Source organism: Balearica regulorum, chromosome 2, assembly GCF_011004875.1.
Source record: "Balearica regulorum gibbericeps isolate bBalReg1 chromosome 2, bBalReg1.pri, whole genome shotgun sequence".
NCBI lineage: Eukaryota > Metazoa > Chordata > Aves > Gruiformes > Gruidae > Balearica > Balearica regulorum.
The window spans coordinates 160,727,169-160,749,359 of NC_046185.1; the positions used below are offsets into that span (position 1 = coordinate 160,727,169).

Sequence of the window (22,191 nt, forward strand, 5' to 3'; positions counted from 1 at the left end):
TGTAAGCACCAACCAAAATATTACTGAAAGGTTCTCTCACCCAATTCACTGTTGTCATCCACCAAAATAATTTCATGAAGAAGGTGTGCAGGAGTGCGATCCAGGACACTATGCACTGTGCGAAGCAGGGCAGAAAGCGCTTCATTGTAGAAACAGATAACAACACTGGCAGACGGCAGATCAGAAGGGTAGGACTTCTCCCTACATCTGCAAACAGAAATACAGTACTTATCGCTATTTTCAGTGGGATTTCCTTAGACTTAGGTCCCTAGTGAAACTTCATAAATAACGATCAAACATTAAATGTGTAGGAAAACTAACTTGAACATAAAAAGCCCAGGTGTGTAACATCTATAGTAGAGCTCCATATAATACAGACTCACATTAACATTGCTATGAGGATATGATGGATTGAGGTGGGAGTGAGAATCACAGATCCTCGAGACATAAACAGGAGAAAACACTAAGGGCTTGTTTCAGCTGTCAAAACATTGCCTAGTACCCTTGGGGAGCTCAGCCATGTACAGGAACAGCAAATACAACATGAGGCCTAGAAAAAAACCCACAACTTTATTGGCCAGTTCCTGGAGACTATGTTGGACATCCCAGACTACCTCCAATGGTGCTAAATATCTATTTAGACAACCAAGGCTGGGATTCAGCCTGCGGATTAAAACATTTAAGTTTAGTCACTGCTGTCAGTGGAGTATAGATAGCACTCAGCTTACCCTAATGCTGACAAGCGTGTTTTGTCAGCTGAAGAGCTCTGCATGCTCCATTAACTGCATTGACTAGATCTCTGCTAATTACAAATAAAAGCAGAGACAACTAACATACCTAAAATTAAGCATCTTAATCTGCAAGGTGAATCTCACACAAAGCAGAGGATCATTCTTTCTTTTGCCTTATTTTCAAATTTTCTCCATACTTCTAATAGGGCACAGTATCACAGATTAATGCCACTTGAAGATGCCAGGCACAAGGGAATCCAATAAAAATAAGAAACTATAAACAAAACCCCAGAAGTATACAAGAGAAGCCTTCATAGACTTGGAATGAACTTAGCTCCTGGGAGAGACATTTCAACAAGTACAATTCATTACCTTTACCCATACCAGAGAAACCACTAGAAAAACAGATGTATGTTTGTTTATTTTTAAGTTCAGTGTTGGGGTTTTTTTAATTCTTGTTACAGTGGTGGGCTTTTTTCCCCCCATATGCATCAGAGATTATAGAGAAAAAAAATCTGCTTTTTAATAGAAAGCATTCAGAGCAGAGCAGTGCAATCCAGATACTAACCAAGGACTTTAACTGAGAAACAGACAGTCTTTGTCAGCAGTCATGCTTATATCTTATCCTCTGTAAGCTTACAACAAATGTGAAATAGTACATAAGGTCAAAGTCTCTCACTGACTTGGGCACTGGAACATTTAATGTCCATCCTTAAAAAGTACCAAGCAGAATTATAGCATCTCTTCTGGTAGTTACAGTACTGAGTATCTCAAAATGAAGCTTCAAAAAATAAAAATATTGTAGCTCGCTTTAAGTAACCAAGTACACAGCTAGCAAGATGAAAGAGACATCAGACACGTAATCTTAGTATTGCTGGAAAGAAAGTTCGATTCCTAGGTCTTTTCCACATTGACTTTTATTCGAAGTATTACTTTCGGAATCTTGTTTCTATCAAAATAGCTGTCTGCCAATCCTACTACTCTCAAAAAAATAAACTAATATGATAAAATTTTGAATAAACATGTATCCAATCTGGTTCTTCATTAAACAATCTTAAAGGGAATTAATAATCAGGAAAAAACTTTGGGTTTAGGGAGTAGCTGTCTTTCTTTTTTCATGAAGCCTGATTTCTGTGGGACTTTACCTATCACATACCTTCTCCTGATGGCAAAAAATTAGATTTCCAGAAACACTATTCAATCAAAAAAGACAGAAGAGAAGAAAGAATAAAAATCCTAACCTCAGGCATTGCTGTTTAAATAGCTGAAAAACTGCCGTTAGTAATACAGGAAGCTGAAAGAATATCTAACAGAAATGTAATACAAAAATGTTAAATACTACATCAAGCATAACGTAACAAGTCCTTGAGCACATGAAATTACACCATATTGTCTCCAAAAATCAGTACGTACTTCGCATCTCTTGTATCAGGCACCTCCCTGTGGTATCCCAGCCGATTACTGATAAGCATATTGAAAGCATGCTTCTGATAGCCCAGGTCTCTCACTTCCTGATCTTCTTCATTAAAAATCATTCCTGAAAAAAAAATCAGTTTACAGGCTCAAAAACATCCTTTGGAAACAATCAAGGATTCAAATGTATGCTTTAACCCCCCCTAAACCCAATTATGCTCTGCAAAACTAGAGGGATTTTTGAAAAGTATATTTTTGTGCAATTATTTTTGTTACCTCTCACAAACAGATAGTACTTATGAGTAGCCCTTGCAGCTATAATAAACACAATGGAGCCTTCAGTATTTGGAGAATGATTTCATTTTATTACCTTACGAGACATATTCCCTTCACTTAAATGGCCTCTAAATCTTAGCACTACCTAAAAACCAACATCAAACACGCAACAGAAGATAGACTGCGGCACACGATGCATCAGCACCCATCCAGATGAAGGGTCTGTAATGGGATTTTTTGAGAGAGAAAATACATTTAGAAAAATAGAAAAACCCTCACAATAGAAGCTCCAGTTTCACGCAGGTTTTTCAAGTCTGCAGTAACATAAAAATAGCTATGAAAAACCTGTAAACTTTGTGTTTGTATCACCTGGGACTTTGACAGCAAGTAAAATAGCAAGAGCTAGCTGGTTTATTGTTTATTTTAGCAGAAGCATCAACTGTTGCCGAGCATGGCAGAGGCAGCAATTGCTACTATAAATACATACACTGCTAGAGGCCAAGGTTGAAATCCTCAATGCCATCAAGCCTGCCTTGACTCAGCACCACGGACCACACTCTCATGGAGCCATACACTCATCAGTGTGAATTCAAACAAAATGTTATGGTGCTTCACTCAACTCTTCTACAGAAAAAAAGGAGGGAGAGAAGGGAAGTGGTAGCCACTTCTGCAGCATTCCAAGAAGCAGAGCAATGACTTACTGTCTCTGTTCAGCTGGCTGCATACAGTTGCATATGTCCTCTCCAGCTATTATCAAGCTACAAAAGCAATTTCACTAAAATTTCTGTATAAGAAGTGAGCAGGGATCATGTAATTTATTTCCTTCCACCCTGTCCATCATCTTCATATGGTTCAAAATTTGCAGCAAATAATTAACAAGGGTGTTCCCCATTCACAGGCTACCATGCATCCAGGATAACATGTTTCATAGAATCATAGACTAATTTAGGCTGGAAGGGACACCTATTTTAATCCTCTGCTCAAAGCAGGTCCAACTAGATCAGGTTGCTCAGAACTTGTCCCGTTAAGTTTTCAAAGCCTCCAGTATCTCCAAGGATGGAGATTCTACAACCTCTTCATGTCTCTGTTCAGACATTTGACCACCATCGCACTGAAAATGTTTTTCCTCTATGGTGGGTTGACCCTGGCTGGAGGCCAGGTGTCCACCAAAGCCACTCCATCACTGCCTTCCTCAGCTAGACAGAGGAGAGAAAACATAACAAAAGGCTCCTGGGTCGAGAGAATGACAGGGATAGATAACTCACCAATTACCATCACAGGCAAAACAGATTCGACTTGGCAAAATAAACTTAATTTATTGCCAATCAAATCGAAGTTGGATAATAAGGAATAAACCCAAATCTTAAAACACCTTCCCCTCACCCCTCCCTTCTTCTTGGGCTCAACTTCACTTTCTATTTTTCTCCCCCCTTCCCTCCCAGCAGCACAGGGGGACGGGGAATGGGGTTGATATAGAAATCTCCTCCTCACTTTAATTTCTTATCATAATTCCATGCACCTCCTGAAAGTGTCTGGCTCCATCCTCCCTACAGTCTCCCATTCAGTTGCTGTTGACAGCAACAAAATGTCACCCCTCAGCCTTCTCTCCAAGGCAGAATAAACCCAGTCCTCTCAGCCTCTTTTCATATCTCATGGTCTCCACTTTTCAACAGCTACGCAAAAGCCAGCTGAGCTCAAGCCCAGAGAAAATAAGATGGGTTAAAAAACAGAAGAAAAAGGTCATTAAAAAAGTTTTTAAGCCTTCTTCCTTTTCAAACAAGCAGTCTTGGTTGGCCTTCAGAATACAGCTGTGTCACTACCAGTTGTCTTTCAGCAAAGTCTACTTATAGGTATGAGATGACCCTCTAGAAGGAATTCTGCACATCCACATTCCGATCATTTACATTTCCCACCCTGTTGCTTTTAGTCTTGAGTACAGCAATGGCAATGCAGCTGCACTATAAACACCTCAAGAGTAGATACTTTGACATTTGTGCAGGACCGAGCGGGAAGTGCTGGGTATGGCTATCTACAAAAGACGTGGTGTACACCCACATAGTATGTCTTGTGGTGACTGATGCTATCATGCTCATGGATGAGTGCTCCCACTGCAGATAAGTTGCATCGTGGGGGCAGGAATGAGGTCTGTTCAGTGGCAGTGTCACTCCTCCAGCACTAGTGATCTAAAGTGGTAAGTCAGTCCTTTGAACCACATACCCAAGTAAGGTTTCCAGTTTGTCAGTTCAGACACCCAGCTCAACCATTCTTGAATTCACAGTAATACTGTGACACTGGGTCAACTTAAAACATTTTCTTTATACGAAGAATGAGCTTAAGAACCACATACCGAACGTTTCATTCTACAACATGTCCATAACCAACCATTAACTACTTTTTTCTGATCTTCTGAAAATAGACAAGAAGGAATGCTAGTATTTTTAAAACATTCTCATGAAGGACAATATCCAAAATGCAAGCAAAAGGCTTGAAAGATTTCAGTCCAAACAGCAGATAAAAGCCCTTGGAAAATAAAGGCTTTACAATCGAAACATCAGTTTAGACTTTACTTCAGCAGTATTATGTGGCTCTCCCAGATTTAAAAAAAAAGAGAGAGATTGTTCTACCAGATGATAGTTTGGTTTTGGCTATCACATGCCAAACTGTTTTGTTTTTTAGTCTTTGTGTGTTTATCATTGCTCTACCCTAGACAGACAGGAAGCCCTTTCCTGGAGCACCTGATCTAACAGAAAGCCAGCTGTCTCCCAATGATTCATGTGGAATTTATCCTGGCACTATAAATTCCCCTTGGCTTTCACCAACCAAACCAGTCACTTGGTTTGAAGATCAAGGGACTTCTCAGTTAAAAAGGTCCAATTTCTTTCCTGGCCAGTACTGAACAGTTGGAAAGAAAGGGCCATACAGGTCACACAGGTCTAATGACCAACTCAGAAACTGAAATTTGGTAAAGTTCTACAGACTCTTGAAGCTGGTGATCCAGCGTTGCTCCAAAGTAACGACAGAGGATTTCAATCAGATATGAGTATTAAACTCCTGCCATACTTCCCAAAGCAGCAGACACTGATACCACAACACTCAACATCTGCTTCCAGACTAAGAGCAAGTTGCAGGCCAGTATGCAACATGCCTCAGTTTGCATATCTGAACACACCAGCGAACACTTAGCTGCAAGCAGTTAAATATAGAAGCAGTTTAATATACAAAGCATTTTAGTTTGGAAGACAAGTTTGGAAGACAAACCCAAATCACCTCATTGATGAAATATGCTTCAATGAAATGCACAGACATTTGTTGGTGCAAAGTAAGTAGGATTTGGCCCTAAACACTGTCATCTCAATAAATCTTTCATTGTAATTTGTCCCACACACATTTTTTGTAGATTATTTCATAGTCCAAGGATATTCTCCAAGTCAATGGGTCCTCTTCATTGTATATTTATTATCAAGCTATTTTTAATTACTGCATATAGGCAGAGTTTCTCTTCAGAGTTTCTCTGTGGCTAATAAAAGTTCATGTATTTGAGCCCAGTCAACATAGGTGTAAGATGTGAAACAAGCATATACTGAACCTTCCAAAAGCAAGAACTACATCAAGGGTAGACACCTTGCTGCAATACAGTCCTCCTCATTAGCACTTCCACAGCACAGCTGTAAATGTTATGAATAGCATATTTTGGATTAAACACAAGAGAATAAATTTCAAGTAATTCCTAAAGAAGAGAGCAACTAGTACCACCTGCATTTTAACGAACAAAACTACTTCATTACACAATTTTCCCTGTGATCCTTTAAAAAAAAACAACAAAAAACAACCCCACAAACCAACCTTACTATCTCATTTCTTCTACTGTTTTAACAATTTTGTCACCAACACTGAAAGCCACTTACCCATTTCAGGAGAGAATTCTACCTGCCCCTTAACTGGGTCCTGGACATGATTTCGAAGAGGATTTCCTATCTTACTTTCTTTCTGTTGCAATTCAGGTATATGAACAGGCCCCCGCGTAAAACGGGGGTAGAACTTTTTTGGAAATGGCCTCTGAGGTTCCAGCCCCTTGACGGGCACATTCTTGAAGGACTGGTTCTCTTCACTGAAGTTGAAATAAACAAAGAGCAGAAGTGTCCAGGTCACAGATGTGAAAAGGCACCCATAGCAGAAATAGCGAAGTGTGACACTTCCCATTGTAGACTTAGCATCATTGAGGACCCATTCTCAATTACCTGAAAGAGAGCAAAACCACACATTTTGAGACTGCTGTCTGTTACCTCATCAGGTCTGTACATTAAGATATGCATTCTATAGGTTGCTCTTCCACTAAATGATTTTTGGAACCTAAACTTTAAGCACAGACCTTAAGAATTAAATCCTTTTCACTTTCCTATTCAAATAATAAACATGACTTGTTCGCACAATCTGTGTAGATACTACTGCTTTAAAACATGAAGCAATCACTAACAGCCCAGTGACACATCACAACTAAAGGTAAAAATGATTAATTGTTCCTCATAAGTTATGTAATTATCTCTCCTCCACAACAGTAGATTCCTTGTATGACTGCATTCATTTAAACATATCGCTATAACTAAATATACTACACTCAGGGAATTGATTCTTCACAGACTGGTTGAGTTTGGAAGGGACCTCTGGAGGTCACCTTGTCCAACTCTCTTAAGCAGAGCCACCTTGTGCCAGTTGCCCAAGACTATGTCCAGACATGTCCATTTTTGTAGTTCAGTTCCTATCCTAAAGCACAGAATGAGAGAGCACAGCCTCAGAAAGCTACATAGTTCAGTCCTCCTTGCCCCAGATTTAAGAACAACTATCACGAGCATCCCAGAAATTCCAGAAATCATGGGGTGCAATTTAACAACACATAACATCAAGACAGTCACGCTTACAGATACTCTTGTCTGCAGAAAGAAAGGAAACAGATATGGGATAGGGAAAGAGCAAAAAGCTCCAAGGTCATTTACCAGGTTCCTACAGTCTCTGTAGACTCCAGAAGAGCTTCCGTACTCCCTGTAGGAGATGACCTAGAGCTGGAAGGAAGCAACCCAGCCCAGAGTTTTACTTTAGGCACCCATCCACCAACACAATTTCCCCAAGTTATATCGAAAATTTCTATCATAAGCAAATCCCTGAAGTGAAGCATATGGAGCTGGTGATAACATTTTATTTATAGCCCAGGAGAATCAGGTAAACTTTCTGGAGTTTCTCAAATCTAAAAAAGGTTACAAAAAAAAATCCTCCACACCTATACAGCTCAGGTCCCAAAACTAAGGAAAACATTAACTCAAAGAATTAAATTTCTCTCATCATTATCTAACCACAACAAATTTTTCATATAGTAACAAAAAGTTAGGAAACCATTTAATCACCTTTTAATTAGCAAAACATTTGTTTTAAGAAAACAAAGTGTTGGGGTGAGAGTCAAGGATTTATGCTGATGCATTTTTCAGACTTCTCAAGAAGTCAGAAACTACCAGAAGTCTTCAGGTCAGCCTGGCAAAGAACAAACCACAACAACATTTATGAGTACAAACAGATTATTCCCTTCTCAATATGGAAAACTACTAGACAGAGGTAGAAGGTGTTCATGATCCCAAAGAAACCTATAAAGATCCCACTTATTTTGGCAATGTAATTCTGAGTCCTAAGTGACTTGCATCCAAAAAAAAACATCAAAATTCAAGCTCGTATTTCCCATACTGCAGCAGGTCACTGTCTCCCTTCCAAAACCAAAATATCTACAAAGTAAAATAAAGAAAAAAAGAAAAAAAAAACACCCACAAAAACCCAAACACCCCACTCCTCAAAAAATCATTTACCCATTATTCTTACCATGTCAAACTCCCTTACTTCTGCAAGGCAACGATCTATGCAGAAGTAAAGCTCAAGGAGCTTAAAAATGTCTTAACCAGGGTTTAAATCTCATACTGACCCTGTGCGTACAGATGAATTGCATGCTCTGTGAAACAGGCTCTTTCTCTAGCACTGTCACACTGAAATCTTGCTGCTTAACTGTAGAGCCATGAAATTAGTCAGGCAACAAACGCTCTGGGGCAGAAATGATTCAGAAAAACCTCATTCTAGTTAACAGAATGCATTTACAAGTTGAAGAGGTACAGACCACCAATCCCGAATGCCTTATTCCCTGTGCGAACAGTGGTGAACGATCATATCAAGGAGAATCTAGGCTCAGAAAAAGCACGCGAGGCTGCAAAGGAGCAAGATTAGATAAACAGTTGTATCCTCTCATCGTAATAATTCTTCTTGCCAGACAGTCTCCAGACAATTAATACTTATCCGTAAAAGAAGATCTGGGTGCTTGCCAGGGGTTTTTTGCAGGGCCACAAGGAGGTCATTTGCTGTAAGACTTGTCTAAGCCTTATATACTGCTCCTCAAAACCCGCTCGAGTTGTTTTTTCCATTCACTATTTTAACACAGACACACAACCCTAACATCATGGCACATACACTTACATTGTGGAACAGGATTGTTCTAATAAGACAAAAATTACTGTAACAGAGGAATCTTTTCATTTCAGAGCTGTTTAAGGATACACTTATACTGCAGCTTACATAGGAAAACCAAAAATAACCCTTGCTATCTCAGGTAACAGTAGGAAGACAGGCACGCAGAGCAGAATTCATCATGGACTAAGTATTTCTCCAGCTTCTTGCACCTCTCTCCTTTACAGCACAGAGCTCCACCTTGCTGCTGTGGCACTTCTAGCCATACTAAAGTTTGCTGTGACTGACATCAGGCATACTCAGCTTAAAGAGGAAGAAATAAATTAGTAATCACCAGTGATAAGACTGCTCTACATCTCGATCTCCAGAAAGCCTTCTGACCAGGCTGAAAGCACACATACTCTTAAAAGGCAACAAATGCAAAACTGAGCATGATACTATTTCCACATGCTCCTTGCTAGAGCAGAACTGCTTCACCTTCTTTTCCTCTCCTTCACTGTTTCGCAGTTTTGTAGAAGGATACAAAGGTTGAAATACTGCATTTAAATCAAATGAGAGAACCTCCACAACGCAGATGACTAGGCCCTTTCGGTAACTTGCTATTCAAACAAGACATTTGGTAATACATTTGGCAGGAAAATACAGACTTGCTATTTATTTTCTCTAAGTACCAAATGTTTTGTTAGACACTTAACTTCGAAGGCAGAATGGGAAAAAAATGAAACCCTGTCTATGAAAAGCACATTAAGGCTTATTAATTTACTTCATTCACCAACACATACACATTTACACAACCACTGTCCTATGGATTTCAACTACTTCTACCGTTTAAGCAGCCACAGGAGTGTCAATCTGCATCAGAGCTGCACACTCCAGTTTTAGACCATTTAGGTTGACCATGACTTCCTACAGATGCGTTTTAGCAAAGAGGCCACAATAGGTTTTCAAGTCCTAAGCAATGCCAGTCCTGCTTGGGACCTGCCCTGAGGAACCAGGAGAACATTTCCAGCCCTATACTTTTCTGTGTACAAAGTACAATCACATTGATACATCTCCACCTCTCCTCAGTATCATAGAACCATAGAATGGTTTGGATTGGAAGGGACCTTAAACACCATGTAGTTCCAATCCCCCTGCCATGGGCAAGGACACCCTCCACTAGACCACGTTGCCCAAAGCCCCATCCAACCTGAACACTTCCAGGGATGGGGCATCCATAGGTTCTCTGGGCAACCCGTTCCAGCATCTCACCACCCTTACAGTGAAGAATTTCTTCCTAATATCTAATCTAAATCTACACTTTTTCAGCTTTAAACCCATTACCCCTTTTCCTATCACTCCATGCCCTTGTAAAAAGCCCCTCTCCAGCTTTCCTGTAGGCCCCATTAGGTACTAGAAGGCTGCTATAAGGTCTCCCTGTAGCCTTCTCTTCTCCAGGCTGAACAACCCCAGGCACAGAGGTGAGACTGAGTAGCCTGTAGTTCCCTGAGTCTTCCTTTTTTCCCCTTTTTTAAAAATGGGGGTTCTGTTTCCCCTTTTCCAGTCAGTGGGAACTTCACCGGACTGCCACAGCTTCTCAAATACAATGGCTGGTGGCTTAGCCACTTCATCCACCAGTTCCCTCAGGACCCACGGATGCATCTGATCAGGTCTCACGGACTTGTGCACCTTCAGGTGCCTTAGATGGTCTTGAATCTGATCTTCTTCTACAGTAGATGGTTCTTCATTCTCCCAGTACCTGCCTTTGTCTTCTGCGACATGGGTGGTGTGGCTAGAGAACCTGATGGTGAAAACTGAGGCAAAAGTCATTGAATACCTTCTCTATATCCTGGGTAACCAGGTCTCCCATTTCATTCTGGAGAGGACCCACGTTTTCCCTAGTCTTTCTTTTATCACTGATGTATCCATAGAAGCTTTTCTTGTTGCCCTTGATGTCCCTGGCCAGATTTAATTCTACCAGGGCTTTAGCTTTCCTAACCTGATCCCTGGATGCTCAGGTAACTTCTCTGTACTCCTCCAGGCTACCCACCCTTGCTTCCAGCCTCTGTGGGCTTCCTTTCTGCATCTGAGTTTGTCCAGGAGCTCCTTGTTCATCCATGCAGGCCTTCTGACATTTTTGCCTGACTTCCTCTTTGTTGGGATGCATCGCTCCTGTGCTTGGAGGAGATGATCCTTGAATAGTAACCAGCTTTCTCATGCCCCTCTTCCCTCCAGGGCTTTGTCCTATGGTACTCTACCAAGCAGATCCCTGAAGAGGCCAAAGTCTGCTCTCCTGAAGTCCAGGGTAGTGAGCTTGATGTGCACCCTCCCTGCTGCCCTAAGGATCTTGAACTCTGTTTCATGGTCACTGCAGCCAAGGCTGCCCTTGAGCCTCACATTCCCCAACAGCCCCTCCTTGTTGGTGAGAACAAGGTCCAGCATAGCACCTCTCCTTGGCTCCTCTATCGCTGGGAGAAGGAAGTTGTCATCGATGCATCCCAGGAACTTCCTGGACTGCTTATGCCCTGGTGTGTTGTTCCTCCAACAGGTACAGGAGATGGCTGAAGTCCTCCATGAGGACCAGTGCTTGTGGACATGAGGCTGCTCCTATCTGTCTATAGAGGGCCTCATCCACTTGGTCCTCCTTATATCAAGAAAACAAATATTCCTTCACTCATTTCAGCACGCATCAGAAAAAATAACCACTTTGATACATGCTAGAGGGAGGGAGGTGAGAATACTTCAGCTGGTCACAGGGACCCAGGAGGAAACACTCATTTCACAGAGGCAGCCACTTGGCTCTCAATTCTTACTTCATCCATCTCCCTATCTTTGACTTTCTTCTGCAAGCCATCTAGACACAGTGAATACAAACCTTACCTGTCAGACTCCTTCGCTCTCCAGTGCTGTGAAGTCTTCTAGGAAACGTGCTTTAACAATTTACCCAACAACTGCCTCTGACTGCCTATGCATGGTCGCAATACTCTGATGATTGTCTTAAACATCCATCCTCTCCCAGTTGGTTTCTCCAAGCAGGATTTTGAAACGTAAGCAAAGCCAAACCATTCTTGGTTTGGTTTCCCCCCCCCCCCCCCCCACTTTTATTTTTAATGGAGACAAGATGTTCCTGAATACAGGAGATGCAAAGGATATGCCTTTCAAATCCAAAGTATTAATATCTTGCTCAGCCCTGATACATATTGCATGAGAAAAACAGATTATATGTATTTTTAACTCAACACCCCTAAAGCTCTGCTAATGCTAGCAGAACTAGCAGGTTTGAACAGTTAGACAGAAACAACTGAAATCAAAAAAGCAGAATTGCATTATCCAGATAATAATGTCAATGGGCTCATAAGAATAATTTTCACCTATGCAAAAAATATTGTAATACTGAGTTCAGTCACCAATAGATTTGGACAGTATAGTTAAAACCCCTTTTCTATTTATTTATTCAAATGCAAACAAAAATACTAATTGCCATTAAAAAAAAATCATTATTTTAATATATCAAGAAGAATTGTTTCACAATACAGTTCCTCACAGATTTTACTGGTAATTGAGACTAGGCTTGAAGAGTCTATCGTGTTTCTTCCCTTAATTTCTGAAAAGCAACACAGCTGCCAGAAGTAAGTTTCCAAAAATACCTCAAACAATTCTCTTTCCCAAAAGCTCATGTAGTAAAGAACATCCAGAATGACCAGAAGACGTTTCTTCTCCCTCAGCAGTATAGGCTCTTTCACAGCAAATAATAAATAACACTACCTTTAAGTATTTTACAAGCATTCATTCACAAATACAAGATCCTAGTGATACATGGAGTTTATGGCTGTTTGCATTGGTATAGTTAGCAATGCAGAAATACTTCAACATTACAAACATAAATCATTCAAGGTGGCAGCATCGCCTACATCAGGAAATTACAATCTATTCTGGAGGCAACTGGGGTGACCAAGAAAGGAAAAAACTTATCTGAGAAGCTGCTCCCATCACCACCAGCTCAGAAGAGCCCAAGACTGAAAGACACAGTATTCTGAGAATTTCTAACCAAATATTCTGCCTTTCAGTCTCTCTTGTTGGTCTGTTTTGACTATCATATATTTATTTCCTGATAGCTTTCAGACTTTGGCAAAGCCTTGGTACTGAGTTTGCAGACCTACATGCCAGAAGTGCTAAGAGTAAAATATTCCCCTCTAATTTCCATGAACTCCAGTACAGAAGTCTCAGTTCCTTGCACAAGTAGTAAATCATTTATATTTTTTTGACGAGAACTATAAAAGTTAAATATTAGTAACTTAGTAAAAGTCTCTGAAAGTTAATCAATTGCAAAGCTGAAAAAACCCTCCAGGAGCCTACCTGCTAGACTTGAGCTTCAGTAATTACTGTGGAATACTGCTTTCCATGTCACACCAGCTTCTTGTAGCATCCTTACAACACCAGCATGACACTCATTTCATACGTCAGACCCAGTAGCATTTACATTCATTTAATAATTGGTCCAACAATGATAGAACTCTGTTCCCCCAGAAAGTCTACAACAGCTTGTTGTTAGTAACCTGTGCAGCTCTCACACTGGCCCAATGTGTTAGCCTCCAATATTTTTAATGAAAAAAAAAATGCCAACCACATTTCACAATATTTTGGCTTAAAGAGAAAAGTATCTGCAGACTCTCTGACCTGCCACTGCTTAAACACTGACATCTGCTTGGATTAACCTCAACGGTTTAGTAAACACACCGTATGACTAGATATTTCATGAACGTGCCAAAACTCATGTTTGTCAGAGGTCAAACAGAGGATCAGATTAATCTCAAGATTTTTGAAACAGGAGTAAGAATTATTTGAGAAAACCTTAAAGTCTGCTTGTAGTTTTTCCAAAAACAATTTTTCTTCTAAGAAACCCAAGAAAATGAAGATGGATACATAACTCATACTACCCAGATTTCCTGCAAGACTACCTGTATATTTTGGACCTATATTAAGGCAAAGAACAGATGTGTATAATCTTCATTTTTAAAGAACATTCTAGTAAAAAAAAAAATCATTAAACTTATTTTCTCTTTCTAGAGAGTATTAGAATAATTTGCTACATGACCTTCTACAGATGTTTGTAATTTTTACTTTGTTATTTATTTTGGGGGAAAAACCCAAGAAGATAAAGTAACACTACTTACAAATGCAGTTTTGCTCTCTTAATAGCCTTAACTCCTTATATATTTCTTGGCGTCCAAGATGTTATGGCTACCATTGCTCCTCTTCCAAAACAAACATCAGCATGAACAGGCTTTCCTATTTTCTTGTTCAATCACTAGCAAACAACAGCATGATGTACAGAGGCCAGATTAGGAATTAGTACTCCAATAATACACTCATCACACAGAGACGCCATTCACACTAGCTTCTGCACTTTCATGAGAATTATTTCTTTCCAAGCATCTCTTCGGTTGCGACCAGTCTTAAGGGAGAGTCACAGTATAGACTGGCAAGATGAAAAAGAGATACCTTAGGTGCAGCTTTTCTTTCAGACTCCAACACACATCACCAGGAGCAACATCCATTGAACATACATTCAGAGCAAAAGCCAGAGATATTTCCAAATAAAAGTTTAGTGTTTCATGTGCTCCAGAATTTAAGTGCCAATCCAATTTAACTCCTTACAAAAAACCCTTCTACTGGATTGTTTTAGCACCAGATTGGATCTACCTGCCAGTTTGTTTGTAATTAAAAACAACCATTAATTTTTGACCTGACAGAAGGGATGGGTCATTGTACTTTATGAATTAAGCGGTTATTTTTGACACAGTATAGGCAGGTAACTACTCCATGTAAGGACAGGTTGGGCCTACAGGAACCTATCTCATGACATTCAGCAAGGACAAATGCTAAGACCTGCACCCAGGATAGACATCCCTGACACAGCCTGGGGACCAGCTCTGGCTAAGCAGGAGCCAGCAGTACACCCTTGCAGGAATGACAGCTTATCAATAGGAGCACAGCCAGCTGACTGAGGGATGCAATTACACCCCCACACATAACACTACTAAGAACACTGTACCCAGTTTGGGATTTGCTAGGACAAGACAGACGAGTTCAGTGGAAGAACACCAGGATTATCATGGGCTGGAACACTTGTCCTGTGAGGAGAAGCTGAAGACGCTGGGCTTCTTCGGCCTGCAGAAGAGATGGCTTTAGGGAGGAACCTAATAGCAGTCTGCTACTACCTACAGGGATGTTATCAAGAATATTTAGTGAGGTGCAAGGTGGGAGAATGAAAGAGTTAAAAAAAGACTAATGTAACTCCAGTCACAGCAACCCTCATTGACAGAAACATACTGTGGACCACAAGCTGTCCTCTTGCATAAGATCGCCATTCCCATTCATTTTAATGAGATGACACACTAAGATCTATTTTTAATCAGACTCTGTAAGTCACTTCTAAATGCAACTTTAAAAGCTTTGAGAGCCAACAGTTTAGTCATTTCAGCACAGCTATACAAATCCATGTTATACCATCTAAAACAAATCCTCCTGGAATGAATATAAATTTTGATCAACACTTTATAGATAAATAATCTTAAAATACCAGTAACATTCATTATACTTGAAAAAGAAAGGCACATAGATAGACTAGTTGCATGAATTGTTAAAGACCTAAGAAACTATGAGTATACTAAGTCTGGAAAGTATAAAGTGATTTAGGAAAAATTTAAAAATTCATCTTCTTTATGTCTTTAGGTTCTCACCCCTCACTATTTTATCACTGTCAAATGACTTATATACTCATTTATATTTCAGGTCTTGGACTTCAACCAGAGATGTCTAAATATTGCATACCATCATTCTAAAATCTGCGGACTATATATTGAAACGTCTCCTCTAGGAACATAACTCTGCTTATCAAGCTTTTTGGAATTTCTCAACTCCAGTAAAAAAGCTTTACTTAGCAGGCTGCCACACCAGAGTGAAAGTAAACACTTTAGCATTTCTGTAATAAAAATAGGAAGTTCTTTAACCACCTCCATTTAAAACACTCCCTTAAAGAAATTTCAAAGTATCTTCTGCAGTAACATCTTTCACTGCTTTGTCAACAACTAAATGTACTAGAATTTTTTTTCCTTACTGATAAAGGATACCTTTCTCCCCACACATGCCTTCTCTCCAAGGAGTGAGAATATTTCACAAAGGCTCTAAGTTCTTAAGAATCAGAATCTCATGTTAATGAACAACAGAAAAGAACACTCCTTTTAGTTACAACCAGTGGTACAACATTGCATCAAAAGTAACATAATAGTCCAGTATGATTAAAGCAAGCACACTTGGATTAGAAACATGAGCTTACCAAAATCCTAGTGCTCAATACTGAGTAAATAAGCACTATACAGTAGATAGTTTCATGCTGCTGCAGTGTCCTCATTCCCCCTCGAAAAATCTACTGGTTTCCCAAAGCACGATTATATGCACAGAATTTTCTTATCTATCCCCTAACAAACGTTGCACCATAGGGCTGCTTGGCTGGATGTTACTTCAAGCCATCTGGCATATAAATACATGTCATGCCATTCATGGAGTCCTAAAAATACCTTCTTCCTTTTCATTGCTAATAAATACTTTCTTCCAATTGAAACAGTGAGATTTTCTTTGCATTAGCAAAGCCAGTTCTCAAGGAAGCCAGAATGTTCATGTACTGTCTCCAAAGAAAGATGCATGCATTTTGTAATACACCCCTTCCTTCTTCACATGCGGCTTCGAAAACAGCAAGATTAAACAACCCACACTGACAACTTCTTTTTTCAATGCATATCTCTCACATTAAAGATCCATGTATCTAAACGTTAGTTTAACAACCCTCCAGCACTATATACAAATGCAAAATGTAAGAGAGCTTACAAGGTCAACTATACACAGTAAGCTGCTTAATACCTTTTCTAAATGTTTAAAATCTACTTAGCTGTTCCTCGCATTTTATGTCTGCAAAGCTCACCAAAATAACAGTAAAAATACAGATTCATGCAAAATAATTAGATAAGACACACTTCTACATGAACAGCTGAACAGAAGAGCGCTCACCTTTTTTCCAGAAGAGTCAGCACTAAGGAAGCAGTGCAAGGTTACATGGTGAAAACACATTTACTGCAGTAGCAGTCAAATCCAGTTGGTGTCTTCATTCTCAGTGAACAATAAAATGCTGAGCCTGAAACTTAACACTTTGTTGCTGAGTACTGCTCGCAAGTCCTAACTGGAGCAAAGTAACAAGCACAACCTTCTCTATGACAACAGGCTAATTTGGATGTGTGTTAGGGCATGAATGCTGCAAGGATATTTCTCATTTGACTGCATACCCTGCCCCAAGAACACCGATCTATTTTTCTATTTTTGCGGCAGGGGGGTGGTTCATATCTCCCTCTCTTTTTTTCTTTTTTCAGCTGATGCATGATCCATATGGATCCACGGATTTGGCAGCATAAACAAGACTCGTAATTTTACTGCCACCCACTAGAGAAGTATAATCAGTCAGTGTATTTCTAAGGCATTCTTCATCATAATATTAACAGATTAGACCACAGTAAAAAAGGCAATCATTAGGTTGTATACAAATTTCAATTCTAAGAATTCCTTTACTTCTTATTTTCTAAATCATATTTTGACTGAAATTTGTCTAGGTATGCTTTCTGTTCATCTTAAATTTTTCATCAAAAGTGCTTTGGGCTTTTTTCCAGTCTTTTACAAGCAAAGTGAAAACACATTTTCCAATTCTAAAAATAAATAGAATTAAAAAAATCAGACTTCCATTTGTACAGCCCTCCTGCCAAAAAAGCTGGCAGCAAATTTGGCAACAAATCAGACCTCACTGAAGTACTTTTGAGTGGGACAATGAAAACTGGGGTTGACTGGTCTCAATTTTAAACCTGTGACTACTGACCATGAACACTGCACTTTGCACAAGTTTTTCCTGCAAATTCCAGATTTGCAGTTAGCTCCAAGCAGACATCTACTATCCACTTGTGCAGAACTCAGTACTGAAATCAACAGCTGTATATAAAAGAAATACACAAAAGACATTTGCAAACTCAGACTTGAAACTTGAAAAGACTATACCTGAACATGTATAAAATGCAAAACCGCTGCAATTAAGTTATTACTAGTACTACAGAATTGGAAATTGTCTTAATGAGAAAGGTTGCATTGCATCTTATCCTATAGCATCAGATTACAAAATTCGTAGACTTCCAAGCTTACTCCCCATAAATCATTCAAGTCTACTTCATCCCTCTTTTTCTGCAGGGTTTTCCTTCGCAATATGCAGAAACTTACATAAAAATACATTACGCCACACTTGGATCCCAGACATGTTACATTCACTTGCAGTCAGATGTCAGAAATTGCCACAGTAAGGTAGCACGAGCCTGTCAGCTACTTGCTGTAGCACTGCAGCCTGCCCTCACAACTTAGTTTGGTTAGCCCACGATCAATCACCTTTCCTTTATGCAGCCCGAGTAACTGATATTAGCACACACAGACATTATTTGTTTGGGTTTTTTTTTAAAAAAAAAAAAAATAAAAAAATGTAGCACCAGAACTGTGAGTGAGGTTAAAACAAGTTACAGTTTAAATCCCCAAACTGCCTCTGATAGGAAAATATTTAACTCGTAAACAGCTTGGAGTTCTTAAATATTGTTCTGTTTTTCCACGCTATTACGACATGGTCATATCTTAGAGATTTCTTAAATACTTCACGTTCTAACTGAGTCTTCCTGGGTGGATGGGCATTGTTTAAAAACATACAACTGAAAGAAATACTAAAAGCAGGTGCTGAATTGAATTCAATGTCCATTTGCATTTCTCATGTCAGAAACAAAGGTCACTTGGAGTTTCTCACTCCAAGCTTTAGCACAGAGTCCACAGTATCCACGCCATTTGGAACAGCAGAGGCATGGGACTTTTGTTTTTCCCAGTAAGAAACTCTCAGACCAAAAACCCTGCAATCTTCTTGCTGTTGGATCCATCTCAATAGAAGTTTCAAATAAGTTCTGTGCACAAGTTTCTCTCTAGTTCTCTGATTTTCTCACTAATTTCTCCAGCCATTAATATAAGAAGAATAATCATCCTAGGGTATAAACCTACTACGTGTTCTCTCTGCATTTCACTGACTGAACCAGGACATCTATATAGTTATCAGATTGACCTGTGGGACATTCTGGTTGAACTATTTGCTCTGCTACAAATTTTGATGAGATCCTTAGCATCTCAGTGTCTCAGCTCTCACCTACAAAACCTGACTGATGCATTAAGGCAAATATATCAAAGGTTAGTAGGCCACAATAACCGGAGATGATACAAATACCAGCTCTGGTTTAGAAGAGCAGTAACTCATACCTTCTGCTCCCCCAGCGAATCTATTTCTAAATTATACTATCAAATACCTGTATAAGAAACATTCTCCCTTTTTCCCTCCCTTAACACAATACAGTATTACTATCAAAGAGGTACCATTGCTGGTACGACCACACCTACAGATGGAGTCAATGAAAACACTTTCACTCACACATCTAAACTAAGCTATCAATTTAAGCTTATCTTGCTAAATACTGTATTTGACAATAGGGTAGGGAGTTTTCCAAATATGTAAGTAAACAGACCTTCTATTAGCATGCCTCTGAAAAAAAAAAATCATTTGTGTGGACATTAACTGTTGGATTAGAATGGTAAGTCACTAGCATAAAGAGATTTTACACTATCTGTAAAGAGAGCAAACTTCTGCAAGTTATGCCAAAAATTAATTCTCTTTGTCTTTCATTCCCTTCTGCATGATCTTATAGACTCAATCTTTCCTTCTCCACAGAAATCCCTTTGAGGAAAGAGCTGTGGACCACTCCTTTTCCATCCTCTGTTGGTCATTTTTCTTCTACTTATCTACTGCCAGTGTTTCCAATGGGAAAACATACTCAGGATTTTGATGTTGAAATCATGGATGTTGCAACAAAATGAATAGCAGATCAGAAATACATTTTCCCACTTCACTAGGAGCCATGCTTTCCAACAAACTACTAGCACAGAAGGTTAGCGTGCAATCCAAAACTTAGCCTTCTCTTGCTTCACAGGCAATGAGTCTCAGCGTCGGCTGACGCAAGAGATAAGAGATTCATGCCAATTGACAAAATGAAGGTATTCCAGGAAACATAAAACTAAACAAAGCACTTCTAGAAAGCAAATTCACTAACAAATATGAGAGGTATCAACAGAGACAGTGATATCGTTTGTTCTTGATGGTACACTTCAGGAATTAGCAGAATAGTCAAAATACCTACAAAGATTGATTCATAAGGGGTTGTGTATCAAAACAGGATAGTTTTGTGCTTCCTGGAAAAGGATGTCTGTTTTAATTAAGGCGATCTCCAAAGTTTAAAGCATCTAATTTAATCCTTCTCTGCACAAGAAAATCTGTGTCATTTAGCCAAGCAATACTTGGATAGTTTTACATAAACTAAAAAGAAGACCTCTATATGAACATGCTCCTAACGTTCATTAAGTATTTGCTTAAATCAGTTTGGCACATAGCAATCATTTACTGAGGTACCTTCTTTTTAGCATGCCTCTGCAAGCTTATTAGTTTAACCTGCCAATTTCAAATTCTGCTTCATAAATGGTGCACTGTCTGATAGTTCAAGACTTAGGAATGACAAAAAGTTATTGCAGATAAGCAGTTACCTCCCATAAGCTGATCTGCTACATTTCTTCATGCATGTATTCCTTCCTTCTTGCACAGCAGGAGAAATTATTTTTCTCAAGGTAGCTCACTCCATGGCAAGAGGAGTCGGAGCACGTACGTGAACAGTCGCTGTAGCACAGCCAAAAAGGTGTAACTTGTTAGTCACAGCAAACCTTCAATCTCAAACTCAGAACTTGCAATGCCACTACTGCCAGGAGAGGGAAAGCCACAACAGCTTACCGGTTCCACACTGAACTTCGAGTCGGCAAAGATGTCAAAGTACCTACTTTGGTAGGTACAGTACGGGGTAGTGGGGTCTGGACTCCTCCCTAGCCTGCACACCTATTTCTCGCTCATACTACAAAGCATAAAACAGACAGTACGAAGTCCTGAGGTTCCCTGCATTAGGGGTTTCTAACCAGTGTAAACAGTGGAAAAGTTGATTCACCCCTCAGCACTATATTCCAGTTTTAAACATGCAAAGTATCTGGCTGCCAAAACCCTAGACTGCACAAGAAAGGGCTGAGATACAGCACGTCATTCTTTCAGGCACTCCAATCCATACTCCACACTTCGGTAACACCATCAGTTGTTCAACCTACAGACTTAGCATATTTTCACATCTCAGGGAAGGAGTTCAGAAGCTCATGCAACAAAATATCTGAAACTTCACAAACTTGAAGTCAGCTTTTGGTTGAAAGAGAATGATCAGCTTCCCAATTCTCCCCTTTTTGTTGCAGTGTATTTCTAGTTTTCAGAGTTTTCAAATAAAGTATTTACACTAATTATTACACAATGCTGACTCACATGAGAAACATGATAGAGCACAGCTGAAGGATGTGGTGAATACTATTAACTCTTACACAAAATGAGCTGAACAAATGCATTTACTCATGCTGCTAAACGCTGGTTTAACAGCCAAGGCCTTTGTACTGACAGTACTTCATATGTTAACACAGTAGCTGCAACAGCAGATGCATTCATCTCCATAAGCCACCATGTTTTGAAAAGAAACCTTAGATAAGAATCAAGAAAGTTTATCCACCTCCCACAGTCTAAGAGGGATTGAAACAGACTTCACATCTGTAATATTTTTTGAGAAAGTACAAATTAATTTCTGCATTTGAAATACATGACTATACTTTTGCTCTTCAACAGCAAGCAACATAGTTGTATTGCAGCACCTCTTCAAAATGAATGGTACTAAAGAAAATTACTTGATTTTAGGGATACCTGTAACTGTAGTATTGCCTAACCAGACAGATGGAACTGTTTAGGAAGTCGATAAGCTGAACTGTCACAGAAAGGAATGATTGTATTTTTTCAAAATTTTACCTTTTCCCTTCAGCTGGAAGTCTCCCCTTACTTCTCTGCTTCAGTAATCAAAACACAGCCGCCACACTGCCAAACTCAGCCTGCCAGCTGCTCAGACCGCAATGTTTTTACAGTACCTTGCAAGGTAACTGAAGTAAGAACGATCCTCCCTCTGTTCTCTTCACCCACGGTACCCTGTTCTTTCTTGCTGGACAATGTGAAATCCCCATTTTTACTATCTGCTCAGATACTTCTAATCTCATCCATTTGACTCACAAG

The 22,191-nt window shown here is 39.6% G+C and overlaps 1 protein-coding gene across 8 annotated transcripts in view; it reads right to left on the minus strand.

The window, feature by feature from the left end:
• GALNT11 (polypeptide N-acetylgalactosaminyltransferase 11) overlaps positions 1 to 22,191 on the minus strand; it is a 58,037-nt gene that overhangs the window by 33,118 nt on the left and 2,728 nt on the right. For 3 of the 8 annotated variants that reach the window (XM_075746708.1, XM_075746711.1, XM_075746713.1), the window contains exons 2-4: positions 6,326 to 6,658; positions 2,145 to 2,268; positions 41 to 207 (exon numbers count right to left, since the gene is read on the minus strand). In XM_075746708.1, the coding sequence (XP_075602823.1) occupies positions 41 to 207; positions 2,145 to 2,268; positions 6,326 to 6,620 (586 nt within the window). In that variant the 5' untranslated portion in view covers positions 6,621 to 6,658. Of the gene's footprint in view, positions 1 to 40; positions 208 to 2,144; positions 2,269 to 6,325; positions 6,659 to 7,816; positions 7,933 to 13,247; positions 13,431 to 16,958; positions 17,248 to 18,255; positions 18,343 to 22,191 lie in introns of those variants that run through there. The other 5 variants (XM_075746709.1, XM_075746712.1, XM_075746710.1 and 2 more) reach the window with 5 other exon arrangements.